Genomic DNA, 18,812 nt, shown 5'->3' on the forward strand with positions numbered 1-18,812 from the left:
CATGGTGTTGCCAGATGACGCAAATTAGGTTCCAATGATGTACAGTTTATGCAGAGCTGTCATGCATTTTAGAGCTGTGCCTTTTAAAACAATATGTCTAAATGTAACACATTACTAAAACATTTGTAAAATCTACATTGCTTTCACTGGACTGTTGTCAAAGTGTCTTCTTGTGCAAACGAGCGGAGTCAGTGGTCACCTCCAGGACCCTCAGCAAGTGGAGGAAATGCCAGATTTCTATGGCATAGGCACGTCCATTCATCGGACAATCACTGTACACTTACAATAGGGTGGTGCTTATGTACTCATTTTATCAATCCCAGAGGGGTGTAGGGCTGAGTTGACCCCTTATTCGGATTTGAACTCGCAACCTTCTGCATTGGAGTGCTAATCGTACCGCCTGGCTCGATCAGTGCAGCCTCGCGAGACATTCTATCAAATAAAATGTTGTGGCTTTCATAATCTTTGCCCATTTCATAATCAGCCATCACCGCAATTTAATGCTGAATTTATTTTACAATTTCCGAGAGGCATTGTAAAATCGAGGCATCAAAAGTAATATATTTTCACATCGGTTGCAATAGTTTCAAAGTAAAACCGTTTCTACAACCACTGGTGCATCAATAATTTTTATATTGGAAATGAATTGAGTTTTTTGCTTGTTCGTTCGTTCGTTTCTCAATCCGCTTGTCCTGATGAGGGTCGCGGCGGCAGCGTGTTGAGTAGGGCGGGTCAGACCTCCCTTTCACTGACGATAAACTCCAGCTCTTCCTGGGGAATTCCCAGATGTTCCCAGGCCAGCCGAGTGACATAGTCCTGCCACCGGGTCCTGGGCCGGCTCCAGGGTCCTCTTTTGCTTGTATGAAATGTTATTTCACTATGCATACTGTATAGCTATGTGGCGTATTTCATATTATATTTATAGCATGCACACTTGTTAAGTATGTTTGAATATAAGCATAAAACACTATGATTTTCACGAACATTCCATTTAGCTTAAATCACTAATCACTAAACTGCGTTATACTCACTCACAATAACAAGCCTCCCCTTAAAAATAATTACCAGCATGCATATAATTTGGATGAAGTACATGTGAAAACAGCAGTCTGTATAATTTTAGACAGATCCATCTTCTAAATTGGTGCATTTACATATCTACTAAAACATTACATTCAACCAGATTCAAACAAAACATTCAGGAGGGCATTTTATATGAGTAATATGCACAATCATAAAGGTAGACAATGGCAAATGGTGGTAGCCTGATAACCAAAGCAGCACATTAATTACAATGTTTACAAGCGTCAGTTTTAACTGTGGACCATTCCATTCACATTAAATGTGCTTATCTGCATGCCGCCATAACCAGGGTGGGTCATGGTGGAAAGAAGGTGTACATTTTAACCTAAATGTGACATTAGAGACAGTGCATTCTGCTTTGTGAGCCCATGTACTTTAAAGCTGGGAATTATGAATGTGAAAAGAAAAGATTGGAATTTTGGCAAAGCTTAATATGAGTAGACTACGCAGACTAGAAATTCACAATTGCCCCTCTCTACAAAAATGTCGCGTGTCAGTGGCCAACTGAAACTGCTTTATTGCCTGGTGTGGGTGGTGCACACATGTAATTTAGGAATACTTGTTATTTTCATTTTTTTTCTGAATCGTACTCTATGCAATTACAGCAATATTAAATCTATATTAATAGCACTTCAGAATCTACACACACAGCAATCACAAAACAGATATTATAATAATCGATGACTGAATAAAATAACATGGAAACACTGATGTGCAATTCATCAATTGTTACATTTCAACCTATAAATCAGCATCTTGAAGATGGAGTTGGTGGATTGCACAGAGATGGAACAGAGTTGTGTGTGAGAGACACCAACGAGCAGGAAATGGAGGTGATGCCTATTGGAGGCAATCCAGCAAATAAGTTTCTGACGGGTTTCTTAGTGGAGTTTTGAGTGCAATCTCATAAGCATGGATCTTCTCTGGGCACTCTACATTAATTCCACATTCAGAAAAAAATTATAAGCAAGCCAAATATCCCAAGGCAGAACCCTCTATTAAAAGTCTTAAAAGCTCAGGAAAGATTTGCTGGGGAAATAAATCAATATTAACGTCAAAAAATAGACACTGCAGCTGCATGTGCCAATTATACATGGGACGTTGTACAAGTGGTGGTTTATATTCAAATTTTGAGCCCTGCCACAATTCACAATTGTCCGTTATTACAAGAATGTCATCGTTTAATGTTAGATGTTTGGGAACACACCTGGTGCATATGTATTCAGTCTTTCATTTATTTTTTCAAGATCTGCAGACATGAACTTCATTTGACTAATCAGCTGGATTGCTGTGATCGCATCTGACAGTACAGTTAGTGTTCTGCACTTACATGGTGAGCTTTTAATAATTAAATAAACTATATTTTTTTCAATTAAACTTTGGTATAAGTGCCAAGAGTAACTTTGGTTTAATTATTTCGCAAACACTAGGAACATCATACTTTTTTTCTGCGCTTCTGCTGAATGGTTGTTTTCTTAGCCAAAAATAATATGGGCGTCTAAGTGACATTCACGAACTGACTTCACCCTGCTCCCATTTAGTCTGTCGTAATTGTACCGCGTTGATTGTGACTGCCTGTGATCATGACTCAAAGTGAGCATGGATGAATGCAAAAAAAAATGAATGCAAAGATTCAAAACCAAACACAAGCCATTTCTTAGCCAGATGCACGAATCTTTTTTTTTTCAAAGTGCAATACAAAAATAAAACTCAGTGTACAGTTTCACTTTGAACTTCAAGCCAGACCAGAAAAATGCACTGTTATTTATTTAAAATGTTTCTACAGGATGCACACACATTTCGCTCGCATTGTGGTCTTCTTAAGAGAGCAGGAACGTCAACAGCAGCAAAATGCCATTTCACTTTAGGTTATAAAATTGCCTCTGCTAAATATTTCAGTGTGCACAGGCCTTTCCTATTCATGGTTTATATGCAATAGTTACATATATGCCTTCAATCTATAACATTTGATGGGCTTTGTTTTAGGGATATGCATGCAGGTGTATAATAACAACAAATAACTTGACTTTTTTTGAAAATGTTTACCCATCTACATGCAAATTTACACAATGTCATTGTTTTGAAATATGGTGTACTCATTGAGGTAAGCAATCTACAACGCTTTTTCTATGGGAATGCATACCCCTGCTATAGGAATGTGGAATTTCAAAGGCTCATAACAGTAGATCGAAAAGGACGACCTCCCATGCTCATATTTGTGAGAAACCACCGAGTTATCTGTCCAGGTGGCGCTGCAGTTAGATCGCTCTGCTCGTGATTGCAAGGTTGTGGGTTCAAATCGTGATTTGGGTTCACTCAACAATCACCTTGTGGAAAATCAACAGTGGTTCTACGATGAGATTGGTCCCACTGTGGAAATGAGAAATGTTACCGTTGTCTCAAAGCCACCAACATAACTGACCACTTCTGTCTTTCTCATTCTGAGCAAGATAGGTTCACAAGTACGATCACAATTCTGCATTCTATTCGGACAGGCAATTTGACCAGAGACCAAAGGTATTTGGGAGAGAAAAAAAAACAATCCAGTTTAGTAGCTAAAGAAGCAATGCTACCATTAGTCTCGACATAAAATATATATTAAAAACATTGCAAACGTGCTCAGCATTCACTAATGAAAATGTTCTCAAAAATCCAATATCCAGGTGTCAGGTTTACATAATCTGGTGAATGGGGGTTAATTAGGATGATGTTCTCAAATATGAAAATGCCTCATCTGTCATGAATTCCTCATTACGCTCAGTCGAAGTTTCCGCTTGGACTTTAATTAAGCAGTCTTGAGATGACATTGCATTTAAAGATCTATATATTAAAATTGGATCGTATAATATTGTACTCTGCTATAGCATTTAAAAAGGTAGCCATGGAAAAATAATGACTTTGTAGTCATGTCAAAGCTACACGTGAAAGCACCATTAAAGACCAATAAAGTGCTTATGTTCCATCCAGAATCAGAATATTTATACTGGAGGAATCCGATGAGCTATAAAGCTCTTTTTCACAGAGGTCCAATAGGGACGGGTCAGAATGCAACAACAACAAACAATACAAAACACGATAGGAGTGCAATTATAGGAAAGGTAAACAAATCACTTTAAATAAAGTCACGTAGAAGGGAAATAATAAAATAAAATAAAACAATTAAATACAATTCTCACGACGTTTCGGCCACAACACAAGCAGCCATCCTCAAAACGTGAGAATTTTATTTTATTGTGTTTGATTTTTATTATTATATTATTTCCCTTCTACGTGACTTTACCGAAAGAACCAAGAATATGAATCCCTGCAGTCACGAAATCGTTCAATCGAAATTTAAATCACTTTAAAATTCATAAATTATATCGAGATTGCAAAACATAAAGGAAAATAATCCACTTGTGTGCTATGAACTACGCTTCAAAGTTACAAGCTAGAGATTCATTTGGTCAGTGATAGTGGTCAAACTCTCCCACAGAGTAAGATGTAAAATAGTGGTTGGCTTATACTGGTAGGAACCTCCTGGTTACACCAGCCCACAGGGGATTATTCTGTCCGTCCGTCGTGCATCCAAAAATGGGAGGGGTGGGGCTGGGTGGAGAGGGGCTGGGTGGGGTGGGGAGGGTGGGGAGGGGCTGGGTGGGAAGTGTGGGGGTGGGGCTGGGTGAGGAGGGGCTGGTCACCCCGTGGTGCCCTTATAAAACTCAACGTTTAACCTACTCACGCCGGCTTGTGCCCGCCCTCACAGTCGGCCATATTTGCGGAATACACCACGCCGCCGTTGATCCTGGCCATTGACCGAGCAACCCAACGTTCCTACCAGCTCCCTCCGCAGGAATGTGTTTGGCTCGAGGGTCTTTTGCTTTGTTCGAGCAATCAGCAGACAACTGAGCTCAAGAGTTCGAATCCAGGTTTGAACCACCTGTAATTAAATCAAACTCAATCTGTGCAAAAAAAACCCTATCACATTAACATGGTTTTTTTACCTAATGCAGCTTATTCCAGTTCTGAGAATTACACCATTTTGGTTGTATGGCTCTCCAACAAATGTTATTTTCATGGCTTATAAAAGGTGCGCTCCAAACGTTGATAGAGAAGCCTATTGAGGGCACCGATGTCTGTAATGTCACCTTCTGGTATCATTCCCAGACACTTAGTGATGCATTGCTCATTGTGGGAGCTCCATATGTCCCATGACAGGGCTCCAAGAGTGCAATTTGAATATAATTGGAAGAAAACATTACAAAAACAAACAGAATGATTTGCTAAAAGTGAAAGTCGGCCACTTATGTGTTTTACTAACAGACAATGCATTTCCAAACGGTGGCCTGTAACCACGTTATATTTTTGGGTTTACCCTTGTGTGGGAAAAACCATCAGTCACTCGAGCCGGTTAGCGTAATGGAACACACTCTTAATATAATGTGACAGCGTTAAGGGATGCTGGGTGTTATGTTCTGGCCTTGCCGCCAATTTAACCACTCGATCTGTGTCAATTTCACCAGCAACGACAGAGGATATGGGTAAATGAGGTACAGGTAATCAGATTTAAACATTCCTCCATTTAAATAACTATTATTATAATGCTTTATTGATACAGGAAAGCCTCACTGACTCTAAAGAATCTTTTTCAGGAGGGTCCTGCATTGAGATTTATGAAGATTTCCTGGGTAATGTTTCAAATGTGGGAGGAAATTGGTGCACGTAAATAGCTCTTTGTCAATCTACTGCTGGATACATGCCGTGCAGATCATGTGGATTGTTGGATGTTGCTCTACCACATTGATCCATGCAGGTTTTGTGAACACAAGGAGCATTGATCATGGGGGGCAAAGAAGTACAGTGCAATAATGAACTTTGCTGTGTTAGCCTCTGGTGGGCACCATATACCCCCAGAGTCTCTAACCCCTGTTATGCAAGGTGGTTACTCATTAAAATAAATATTCAGGATAAAATCAGCTTAGCTTCTGGGCTCTGTTGAAATTGAGTGCATTCCGGGTGATTTGGTACCATGATTAAAAATCAAATGTGAATAACACTCAAACTATAAACAACTTATTTGTTGTTACATCTCCTACAAGCAAGTCATTACTCTTTATGTGCTTTGTACATGGATGGCCACTTGATCTCTTCATGATCCACCGACCCCACTTTCAAGTTATTATAAATGGTGGTGTACAGCATTAATCCAGGATTTGTCTAACTCCAAAATTCATTTGGATATGATGTGGACAAGCTGGTTAGTGAACCCATCTCTGTGGATCTATGAGTGTTATCCTCCCCCACCCCCCCCCCCCCATGTGCATGGGCTTTCTCCTAATATTCCCATTTTCTCCCACAGACGAAATACGTGTTAAAAAGTGAACTGGTCAAACATTCAACAACACTAACTTCCTATATACATAAATAAATTACGTCATGAATACAAGTTGCCAAGTTAAAATTATGCACCTGCACACATCTGGCATGCTTTGGTAACCGATTAGCATGGTTGGCTATATATGGTGCGAAATAAGTTCAACATACATAATACGTAATTTTAACATAGTCTTGCAGGGCAGTGGCTGGATTTGAGCCATCAGACCCATGCTGACTGGCTCAGTGGTTGCGGTTGTGCAAACTGGCTATACAGCTATCGTGCTGTGACGGTTCCACCTGAAGACGGGAGCTTGTGTTGCCTCCGAAACGTCGTGATTTTTATTTTATTTTTATTTTACTTTTATTAACTTAAATTTTTTACCTACGTGACTTTACCGAAAAAAACCTAAGAATATGGCTATGCTTGCTGAGGTTTGCAGCACGGTGAGTGAAGAAGGAGTGTGCGAATCAGTCCTATTCGGCCTGCCCTTGATACTCAAGCCCACCAACTGCTGGAAGCTTGACTGGGAGGAGCTGGAGGCAAACAGGCGGTACTTCCACGCCCTCTCTCACTCGCTGAAGGTGAGCCGCACGCTGCACGCAAACACGCACAGCACCAAGATGCGCACAGTCTGCTCCGTTCCTAGTGTAATAATCCTTCTTGAGACGGCTTCGGAATCAGTCCTTTTTATTTCCACTCCACAATACACTTTACTCACTCACTCTCCGTTGCTGGCAGACAACGGAGAGAGGACAGACTTTGCACTAAGTCCCCACCGCGCACGTGGCACCCAGAGCCCCCGTCCGCGCGTGACCTTGCTCTTGTCAGTTTCCAGTCTGCTCTCGATCATTCTCTCTCACTCTCTCTTAATCCCTTCGTCACGTGGTCCCCCCAGCCAATCGTTCATGGACAGCTTCGACCATTCTCGATGGTTCCCTGTCAATCCCGGGACCACGCCCCTCATCCGGCTCCCCATTAGCTGGGGCCCCGAATGGCTAGGCCAATCACTCCTGATGACATGCCGTGATCACGCCTGGGCCATGGTCCCTATCTCAACCCTTATTGGCTACAAGCAGGACCGGCAAGCCAATCCCCACGTGAACCCTCTATGGCTGTTATTACACTAGCATGCACATTCAAAATTATGTGTGTGCTCCCATGCCGTAATCTAAGGGTTAAGACTACTCAGCAATTGTATACCAGTTTTACCATGATTAGCGATTATCAGTACAAATTGCATCGTTCCTTACCAACGAAATGCACACGTATTTTATGTCGGGGTGCAACCTCATGATTTGCTGTTGATCATATCACTGCAGAGCTTCATACCGTATGAGAGTCATTTTCAACTATAGTGGCTTTTTATTTTTTCACATACAAATTCTGTTTCTGATAAATGCTAACAATGTGCAACCTTCATTTAATGCTCCTTCCTACATATCTACTTGCCTGCTTACTTACATTATGGCTAATATTACCTACTGGCCTGCCTACCTATTAATTTACATATGCGTGCAGTATCTTGTCACTATTAATAATTGACCTACCTTCCGATCGATCAACCCACTAATTGTGTGCACATGTTCCTATTATGTAAAATGAGATCGTATTCAACAATGTTTTGCATCACAGGATCCTAAAAGGCCTGGACTCATGTACAATGTATCATTGTGATCATTTATTATTTAACATTTATTAAAGAGAGGGTTTTTTGTATTTGTTTACAACAAATCCAGTTCAGCCACTGGTCCCTCCAGCTAAGCCTCTGCTTTAAAAAGAGAAATGCTGCTGCAGCAATAAACAATGCATCTTTAGGTGGAAGAGCGGTCATGAAAATGATAATGTCGCTGACAAAGTAAAATACAACACGGTCAGTGTTTCTGCACACGTGCTTTCATCACCGCTACAGCAGAAATGCTATTTCCATCAGAACAATTTAGCCAGAATGCATGTCACGGCCAATATAGACTGGGGAAATATCCAAAGCTTGGAGAGCATCATATTTTTTACACAGCTCATCTCCCGACACAAAGCAATGCATTACAATCCTAAGACTTTCAAGCAGTTTGCCACACGTCCGATCCATCAGCTGCAAACCCTGACACGTACACAAAGAATCCACGTCGGTACCACTTACTTTACCTGTAATCCTAAGCCACTACGACTCACGATAAAGATCCCGCTTACCTGTAAGCCATGTTGATTCAGAGTCAACGTCAGGGTTAGTGGTAACGACATTTACAAGTCCTCGTGTCTTTTGAGGAGTATGGTAGTTCATGGCTTTTCATGCAACAATTTCGCCAGTTAATACAATGCCACATGACCCACAACCTCCAAGCAGCTGGATTATAGGTCTGTGTCACCTTGCAGGCAATAGAATTTGCGTTCAAAATGTCAGCTTCGCTGGAGCCGTATGAGTGTTGACCTCGCACACACCAGCAGCCCACGCGCATTTATTAAGCGAAACATTATACCGGCAGTGGCAGGAGGTTTTTTTTTTGCTTCATATTTAGAAAACACTAATATGTTCTGACACCGGTGCTGCATAGCCACGCGCACCCAGGGAGCCGCCACTGAGGTCAAGTGAGAACACGCCGGAGCTGGGCATTGGACCTGCCCCAACGCCTGTACACACTCGGCCAAGGCATTATTTGTTGGCAGCGACGCGTCCTTTACATTTTTAAGGAGAGTTCGGTTGCTCTAAGGACACTGTCGCATTTCCCCGAGACGTATGGCACTGGATGAGTCGTCGCTACTGCCTTTATACAAAAGCGGAGACTTTGACCTCTGCAGTCAATAACCAATACAGCCAGCCTGACATTATATCCCAGCATCCTTGGTCTCTCACAGGTTTTATATAAAATCCTTTCACGTTATAATTTTAACGCTGCCAACACTGTCACAGGTCGTGACCAAGGGCCAGCCTTGTGAATGCGTATATTTAGCTGGCCATTATATCAGACAGATGGTATTTCCATTGAAGACCTCAAACTTTATAGTGCACCGTGATGCTTTGTCAGTGGCGCTTTTTTCACCATCAGAATTTTTCTTTTAATCTGAAGACAGATTAATCTTTATTTGTGTGGCATGTTGTAATTTTTTAAGTCACCGAAGAAGATATTCTGAGTGTGGACTAACATTTAAAACATGAGTTGATCATTATCATTTTGTAGAATCACAAATAGTTTAAAATTAAATATGTATTTCATAATGCCTATTACATTTTAAAATTTTTAGTCACGGTAAAGTAGATTCATATATCATTCATTTTTTTACCTATGCTGTTTGCATTTGGGTCTGGCTTAGGATGTAACACTAATTCTGTAATTCTATATTTGAAGCTTTCGTGACTGCAAGGATTCATATTCTTAGATTTTTTCGGTAAAGTCACGTAGGTAAAAAATTTAAATTAATAAAAGTAAAATAAAATAAAAATCACGACGTTTCGGAGGCAACACAAGCTTCCGTCTTCAGGTGGAACCGTCACAGCCACGACAGCTGTATCAAGTAAACCTAAGAATACTAATTCTGTATTTAGTATTTTAACATGTGGAAGAAAAAAACTAAGTACCCAGAGAAAACCATCCACACAAAGTGAGTGGGTGGACAAGTGAGTGAGTCATTGAGTGAGTGAGTGGGTAGGTAGGTGAGTGAGTGAGCGAGCGAGTGAACAATGCTGTGCTGCCATTTGTAGGTTCGAGGTCAGCAGCTTCTTGCGTCATGTGAAAGTGACAGTTCGGGCCCCCTGCGCATGGGCCCAGTGCGGGCCTACTACCTCCTGCTGCCCTCAGGAGGCTTGAGCCTGCTGATAAAGTCCATTGCGGTGGCCGAGCTGCTGCTACCGTGTAACCAGCCCCTTCTGCACGAGACTCCGGAACCAGGAGCCCTGCTCGACATAGAGGTGAGTACGGGAACTTAACCCTAATGTTCAAACTTGCTTACTTTACTACGCGTTTTCCGTACTCATTGACATGTTAATTTTGTATCTAACCCCTCCATCTCTCTGGCCCCGCCCCCTCTGCCTATTTAAGGCCACTCCACAGAGACGATCTCCCTCTCTGTACCTGTGTTACTCTCTCTCGATGTATCTTGGTGATATCTGTCTGCTTATATGTCTGTCTATAGTTTTCTGGTTAGAATTTTTGTTGCTATTTCATTTATAGCTGATGATGATTGCTTGTGTTGCAATCGAAACGTCGTATGCTATTATTTAATTTACTATTTTATCTTTATACGTGACTGTACCGAAAGAACCAAGAGTAATTCCTGCAGTCACGAAAGCTCCAAAATTAAGATTGAACTTAACCCTGTTAACCCTTTCCCGTTCCGATGGCATACGTTCATGAACTACTTCTGAAATAATTTTAATTGGCCTCTTTATACACACGAGAGGCACAGATTTTTTACGCCCAGCATTGATCATTGCTCATCAATGAAAATGTCAATTCTCAGAGCTGAAATATGTTGAATTCAGTTTAAAATTAAATATAATCTTTTTTATTTTTCAATCACTGGTGAACAGGCTAACATCATTAACGTGACATACTTGAAGACTTCAGCCAAATAAGACGCAGCAGATGAGTGAGGGGAGAATTTCTGATCAACAATGCTCATGTATGCCTATGTATTATGTAAATGTGACACGAAGGTTGTTTGCCCATTGACATTGCCTCTACTCATCTAACACACACAAGTCCCATCTAATATTCTGGGTTGTATCATGCAAAATATATTTCCACCACAGAAAGAAAATCTGGTTTCTGCCAGCCAAAAATCACAATGGAAATACACCAAGTCACCTTGCAAAGAAATCGACACACTCTTGCACAATGTCATTTATAAGTTTTGTGCGAAACTTTAACATTCCTAGCAAGCGCACAGCCATCACATGAGAGTAGGCACATTGCTTTTGACATTGACTTAAATTCTGCAGTGTTACGGTCTTTTTCCCTGAGTATGATTCAGAAACATAATCATGGAAACTTGGCCACGTGTGTGTGACACTGCCAACATATATTTTGCTCCAGGATGTTAGCATACTCGTCTAAAACCAGGTATGGAGATGTACCCCTGTATGCCAGTGCTCTGAAGGCAAGGGTTGGTGGATAACATATATCCGAATTAAAATATGTATTCATACTGACAGAATCCCATGAGCTATAAAGCTCTTTGTCACAGATGTCCATATTTGTAACACTTACAAAACTGGCTGGGCTGCAATCTACCCAGAGGATGTCGGTATAAGAAATGGGTTCACAAAGCATGCATTCAAACCTTACTGTAAGAGTGGTATGCATTAATTTTATCTGCATACCTCAGTCTACTTTCACATGCATAGAATATAGCATTCCAATGCAGGAGCCCCTTTAAAAGTTTTTATATTCCTGAACAATTATATTTTATTACAATATTCTTGCTGCCTACACTCAGGACAAGAGAACCCTACTTGCTGTAACAGATGTCTGAATAGTCAAATCTATAACAGCACATGTTACTAAGGAGGCTGACTGTAAGGGTTCGGTAGATACAATCCTTCCTTTGCATTTCCAACTTCAATTGCAAAGTTTACATTAAATATGGTATTGCTACTTGAGCGTGAGACATCGCTCAGTGTTCCTAAACGAGTTTTGGAAATTCCTAATTCCTAGAAGCAAGGGCCAATCATATCATAGGACAAACCACTTTCAACTTCCCACAACGAGGAGGTATCAATTATATCAACCCCAGAGGAATGATAGCCTGACTTGACCCAAAGTCCAGACTCTTACAAATCCTTCACTTACCCAGGAAGGAATCGCTGAGCGTTTAAGATGCCTTTTCAAAACGATGTTTTCATTCAAGTATTCTTGTGAGTAGGAAAATTCGTGCACCGAGGAAACCCATGCAGTTTGAGGGGGGCAAATACTTCGATATTAGCACATACAAGTCAGCAACCTACTTGCTTTACTGCCATCTACTGGCCAAATGAAGTCTGAAGAATTCCCTTGCATCTCTGAGCCCTTCTCCCAAAACCGAACACTTCCAAGCGAGCCCGATTTAGAGATGATAACCCATCTCCACTGGGTGTTTCATTTATACGGTCCAATTAAGGTACCAGAGTTGAAGGAAGCAGCCAAAGAAATCCCCACGTGATATGGGTTGTCCACGTGCAGTTGAGCAGATGTGTCCTTATTACTAAGGGTGATGTGTTACAGCAAGTGGGGGCTCGGCGCTCCAAAAACCCATTTCATTTAGTTTCCCTTTTAATGCCAGGCATGAGCTGCTGACACGAATCGCCGCTGATTTGCGTCAGCAAAAGTGGCAGCCAGAAGTGATTCCTTTGGTAAAATGTTCAACTTCCCCGTAACCAAAAAATTCCGTGTTAAAAGTAGAACAGCGCCACTTCACACCACCTGCCTTTAAATTGTAACCCTGAGTGGGGTGGGTTGGCCGAGGAACGATCACAGAGTGCTCACAAAACCTGCCACCTCAGAAACGCGGTGCGAGTGGAAACAAAAGGGAACCTGGTGGGTAGGTTTGAATTACTCGGTGGGAGCCACTTAACGTCACGCTGCTGAAAATCGCAGGATGGATAAAAAAAAGCAGCTTCTCGTGATACTTTTCACACAGCAACAGCTCAAAATGATAGAGAATACAGGCTCGCACGATATTACCCTTCAAAACAATAAAAAGACATGGATGTGACAATTTGGGTATTTGTGGTTGCTGCAGATGGAATGAGGCAAGTGCAGAAGTTTTGAAATGGTGAAATTAAGTTGTAGAATGCACAATATCTATGCTAAACAAGACTCCTGTCATGCATGCTGGCGTTTCCTGCTCAGACGTTAAAGGAAACGAGATTGGCGCCTTCAATGCCGATGCTATTGCCAAATGCAAAGCAGTGGATGAGGCATCTAACAAAATGAAACATGCCAATATAAAGCTTCAGCTAATAGGTCGTGCTAGCACATTATAAGTTTTATCCTAGTGTATGTGCCAGATTCAGCCCTTAAAATATGAAATTGCCTCAGAACAATTACATTTAAACGTTACCTTAGAAATGCTGCCCTTTGTGGTATGAACAAGCTTTTTAAAACCACACAGGCTCAATCATCCCATTGTCCATGTTGGGAGAGTGACATTTGAAAAGTCAGTTGCCACTGACTACTTGAGGTTTTATATGTATCAATCCTACATTCATTATTCTCAAAGGAACATAACATTATTACTTGATTAGTCTCATGATTGCTCTCTACAAAGTAACGTATCATATGTAAGGTTCATGTAGTCTGATGTTTAGAGCACAATCCTTGAAACAGTTTTGGTTTCAACTCTCTTCGGTCAGGAATGTTGGACCCACTTTGAGTTCAAAGAATCTCATCAGCAAGGCATAACCTCGAAAACCATAGCAAGTGGACGTGCTGTTATGGCCTGAAACCATGAATCAGGCTGTGAGTTTTATCAGCATGGCTTTACCTATTTACCCATAACTAGGGGACACCTTGCTGAGGTCCTCTTTCAACTTCAACTTTTTCAACTGCAATGGGTGTCAATTCTAGAGGTCAAGAAGATGTTAGGGAATGACCTGCAAAGATGACGTCGCAGGGCTGAAATAATGACGTCCCTTTATCTACACTAGGTGGCGCACCTTCTATATGCCCTGCCAAGAGTGTTGGTTGGATGTCAATCAACTCCATTGTTTAGTTTTTTTATGCTTTAGATTTGTTTTCCAAATTGTGCTCTCGGTTTCGTGCCATGAGACAAAGTTATTTTCATTCAGAGCTGCCGCGGTAAGTAGCACATTACTCTGTATAAGAGTGGCTCTGGAAGATGACATCACAGTACTTGAGAAGTCACTTCAATAGAACTCCCTACCCACACCGAGGGCACACCAGTTAATGCCGAGTAAATAATGATTTTTTTTCTTTACTTGGTCGGTATTTATAAAAAGCCAAATTGTTTCCCAATTCAAATAAGCATTTACAATCTCAAGCCAGTTGTGAAAATGACTCCTGTGAGTATCCACAAAGTGGTACTAATTTTATCAACACACATAAAATACAGGGCTTAAATGATTTCTGACTGAGATTTAAACATATTGTAAATCGGATTCTCTAAACACAGGATCAGCCAACTGGTTCTGTACTGGGACTGTCATGTAATATAGGCAGGCTGTCTCAATGAAAAATTAGTAAAACTTACAAGATAATGATGGATGATTTTACGGCATGCCATATAGGAATGTTTTTTTTTCGATTTGCAATAATGATTACACTGGTCAATACACTTTTTCAGACGGTTTTAAGGTAATTTTGGGGTGCTGATTCCAAATCTGGCATCAGTTTTGAATTTTCAATAAAAACTGTAGAAGAAAAATATTAAATAAATGTGGATATCTACATAAAATTATATTATAAACACACTATCCTAAAAATACAGCACCATATTTTACCACTAAAGCAGTCACTGACTCGCAACAACTTGCAATCATAAGTGACAGAGTTAATTTCGGGTAAAATCAATGAAAATGGGGTATGCCGATAGCATAAAAATGAGATGTGATAGAGCAAATCTGAGATCAGATTTGGAATCAGCACCCTGAAATTAGTCTAAAACAGCTGCAAAAGTCCAGACCAGAAAAACGTTTTTTTTGTTGACCAGTGTTATTGGTGTCATGTCATGAGAAAAATAAATTTCCGTTTGCAATACCCCAATCTCCGGAAGGTGATATCACATAACTACTTCTGAGATCCCTTCAATTGCTTCAACCACAATAGGAGCATCGTATTTGGTTACATGGCCTCCTGGAGAGGCAGTTATGAGTTGTCAAACAGAAATATTTCCCAGAGCTGCAATTTGCCAAATTAAGGGTGTGATGAGCTTTATACGCAGTGATGGGTGATCTGGCTGAGGCCATTAACGCGTTAGTAGTGGCAGCCCAGTATCAGAAGAACCCTGAAGCCACCAAATCACCACACTACAAATACCCTCCTTGATCCAGTTTTGATTTGACAACTTCTTGTCAGCAAGCCACACCCTCATTAATACCCCAATATCCTTCCTGTCCCCTGTATCTCGTTGCAGACCGCCCTATCTGGCATGGAGGTGCTGCACACATACAACCCCCTAAACGTGCACAGTGGCCTGAGCCGCCACCACATGCGGCCATTGGCCCAAGGCAGCGGTGGCAACAGGGCCCCATCCGGCACGCGGGCAAGGCCCACGGGGCGCAAGCCAATGACACTCACGGCCACCGTGTCGCCCCTGCAGAAGCCCCTTCCGAGGCTGCAGTTCTCCACATCCTCTACAGCAGCAGCGGCCAAGTTGGCACCGCCACCATCGAAGCGATTGCGACCGACACTGACGGATTCCACGTTGCGTGATGGTGGTAGTGGAGGTTCATGGCATTATGACATCGAGGAGGAAGATGTTTTTATGTAAAGCTTGGTCCACAGGTAGAGAATCTTATAGAGTGGTGCTGATTGCGGCTTGAAGCAAATTCACAATGATCATCTATCTTCTTGGTTCTTTCGGTAAAGTCACGTAGAATGGAAATAATAAAAAGACAGACCTGTTCTACACCTGAGGACGGCTGCTTGCGTTGTGGCCGAAACGTCGTGAGAATTATTTTATTATGTTTTATTTTCATTATTTTATTTCCATTCTACGTGACTTTACCGAAAGAACCAAGAAGATGAATCCCTGCAGTCACAAAGGCTTTAAATCGAAAAATGATCATCTACCAAAGCATCTTAAAGTCAATCTACATGCATAATACTTTTTTCAGTGGTAACAGAAAGTCAGCACGATTGGAGACAATTTAAAGCGCAAAACTTACTGCGTTTGCCACCTTCAGCTTCAGGCAAAACTGGTTAGCGATAGAGCTACGTGACATCACGTGATGTGGCAGCTCTTCCTGCGATATCACATCCTATGGGAGAAGCGCATACCCCGTGGTTAGGCATTGAGCTTAACATGGTACCATAGGCGTCTGGACAATCAACAAAACCATGATTTTATGCTGGATTTGAAGCTTTCGTGACTGCAAGGATTCATATTCTTAGGTTTTTTCGGTAAAGTCACGTAGGTAAAAATTTTAAATTAATAAAAGTAAAATAAAAATGAAATAAAAATCACGACGTTTCGGAGGCAACACAAGCTTCCGTCTTCAGGTGGAACCGTCACAGCACGATAGCTATCGAAAAAACCTAAGAACATGATTTTATGGTATTGTCGTCACATGAAATATTAATACTTGATGCAACACGTGATAGAGCAACAATACCACATGAATAATCATTTTTCTGTCTCTGTAAAAATCACAATACGTGGACCAGGCTAAATGGGAATGGTGACTTCACCAAAAGGCATTGCTGACTACATTGCTTTGTGTGCCCAATATGGGAAAGCGACTCAGTTAACCATTTGAGTGGAAAGAGTACAACAACAACAAAAAATGAATTGAGCTTCAGAGTTGATTAACATGTCTCCATGTTCAAATGAAAAATTAGGTAGTAATCATCTACATCAGCAGCTCTGCACAAGCAGTGGATATTATACTTTCACATGGTGGGGAATGAGTATATAAAACCCACCGTTTTATATTCCACAAAGTGGTAAGGCACTAAATATTTTAATGGCCATTGCAGGATGATGGGTTTAATAAACCCCTGGCCAGGATTTGAACTCGTAACTTTCAAATTTTGAGACAAGCATTCTAAGAACAGCGCCACCCGGATGGATCTCTTTTTTTCGTGGCACCTCAGGTCGCTTCAATGTACCATGATACCCGCTCAATATCTCGCCCCTGGGATTTAACAAAATGCTCCACACGCAGCGTGGACATTAAATGTTAAACATCTTGTATTTCTCCTTCTCACCATTGCTTTAATTCCCATTTTCGTTTGCTCCCCATATAGATTTCACATTTAATCTTTTCCCTTTAAGCAATAACATACATGGGAGTTATATTAAGTGGGTTATAGGACCAATATTTATTTCAAATGCATGATTTCCACCCCCATCCACCCCACCTTGTTGTGCTCGTTAAAAAAATCGAAACAGATGTCATGGATTAAATGTGAATTATTAATGAAATTCAGGCTAATAATGCTCCTCTGAGACCACTTATTAGTAGATCCACATGAGACGAGAAGCACCTGCCTGCCTGAGCCAATGAAACATTAATAAGATTCTATAAATGCATTAACATTTACACAATTTCAAGGCGAACCTGAAACCCCCAACGCTATCAGAGGCAAATTCCCTGTATTGCATTTCATTTTAACTTTTTTATGGGTTTTTTTTTTCCAGAAAAAAAGTTCACCAACAAATCTTATTTCCCTTCGGGGATTTATTACAATTTTGATTACAACGCATTCTGCACGCAAAAATCCCGAGTTTACGTTTTTATAATATACTCTGAATTATGTTATTCTTTTAAAAAGGATATCATTAGAGTGCACATTATATAAATGCTGTCAACACAGCATAAAAAAACATAGAGGCACATCAAAACCGCTATAAGCACCAACGCCCAATTAATATTACTTGTGACTACACAAATTGTATATACTGTATACTCTACAGACTAAACAAATAAAAAAAAACATCTTTGAGCTCTAACAAGCTTTAGGTGGGGCGCATCTCCACTGGCGATGCTGAACCAGAAGTGGAGATTCCACAATCCTATGGAATGGATCAGTCTCAAAAAATAACTACTGCCGACTTCCCAGTACAATTAAAATAGTGCAGCCGTGCATTTGAGTAAGCAATTGCCTCAGTGGCACATTTGAAAAATGTTTGTCTATTTTTCTTCTTGACCAAAGCTTCAAACTCATGTGAGGCCATTCAGAACGCACAGCCGAGATAAATATATACGAGAACATCTTCGTTTAATTAACGTAACACATTGTAAGGATAACAGTCTTAACATCCTAATTTATTTGCAAAACATTATTCTATAGCAAAGCTTCGAAGTTGGTAAACAAAAAAATGTTTAAATTGTCTCTAATACGTGAGTTATGTATTCGTATATGAAAAATAGAGACCACTTTTTTGCAAACAGTGCAACGCATGACATTTTTGTTTGTCAATATTTAAACGCTAGCATCGTTACTACCTGTTAGAAGAGTTCACAGAAATCGTTTCTGGCATTTGAATTTTTATTACAATAATTATTTATTCTGCAAAGTTGTTTGGCAAAAAAAAACTGAATTACAATAAAGACACTATGTGAAATAATAAAAAAGCACTTCACGTTATTTCATTAGATTGATAAAGTGTGGAAAAGCTGACAGCCTGCTGTTTATAAAACTGCAGGCAGCCGGTTCGTTCTTCAGACTTTTAAACAAAACCCAGCAACATGTGACTCACCGGCCCAGACACTGGCACA

General features: G+C 40.7%; 1 protein-coding gene across 1 annotated transcript in view; it reads left to right on the top strand.

Moving 5' to 3' along the window:
* Window positions 1–15,859, top strand: part of M1AP (meiosis 1 associated protein) — a 70,934-nt gene extending 55,075 nt beyond the window's left edge. Inside the window, exons 7-9 of the mRNA XM_078879383.1 lie at window positions 6,879–7,020; window positions 10,134–10,340; window positions 15,503–15,859. Coding sequence (XP_078735509.1) covers window positions 6,879–7,020; window positions 10,134–10,340; window positions 15,503–15,859 — 706 coding nt within the window. The remainder of the gene's footprint in view (window positions 1–6,878; window positions 7,021–10,133; window positions 10,341–15,502) is intronic.
* The last annotated feature ends 2,953 nt before the right edge of the window (window positions 15,860–18,812 follow it).

Source organism: Lampetra fluviatilis, chromosome 53 (genome assembly GCF_964198595.1).
Source record: "Lampetra fluviatilis chromosome 53, kcLamFluv1.1, whole genome shotgun sequence".
Lineage (NCBI taxonomy): Eukaryota > Metazoa > Chordata > Hyperoartia > Petromyzontiformes > Petromyzontidae > Lampetra > Lampetra fluviatilis.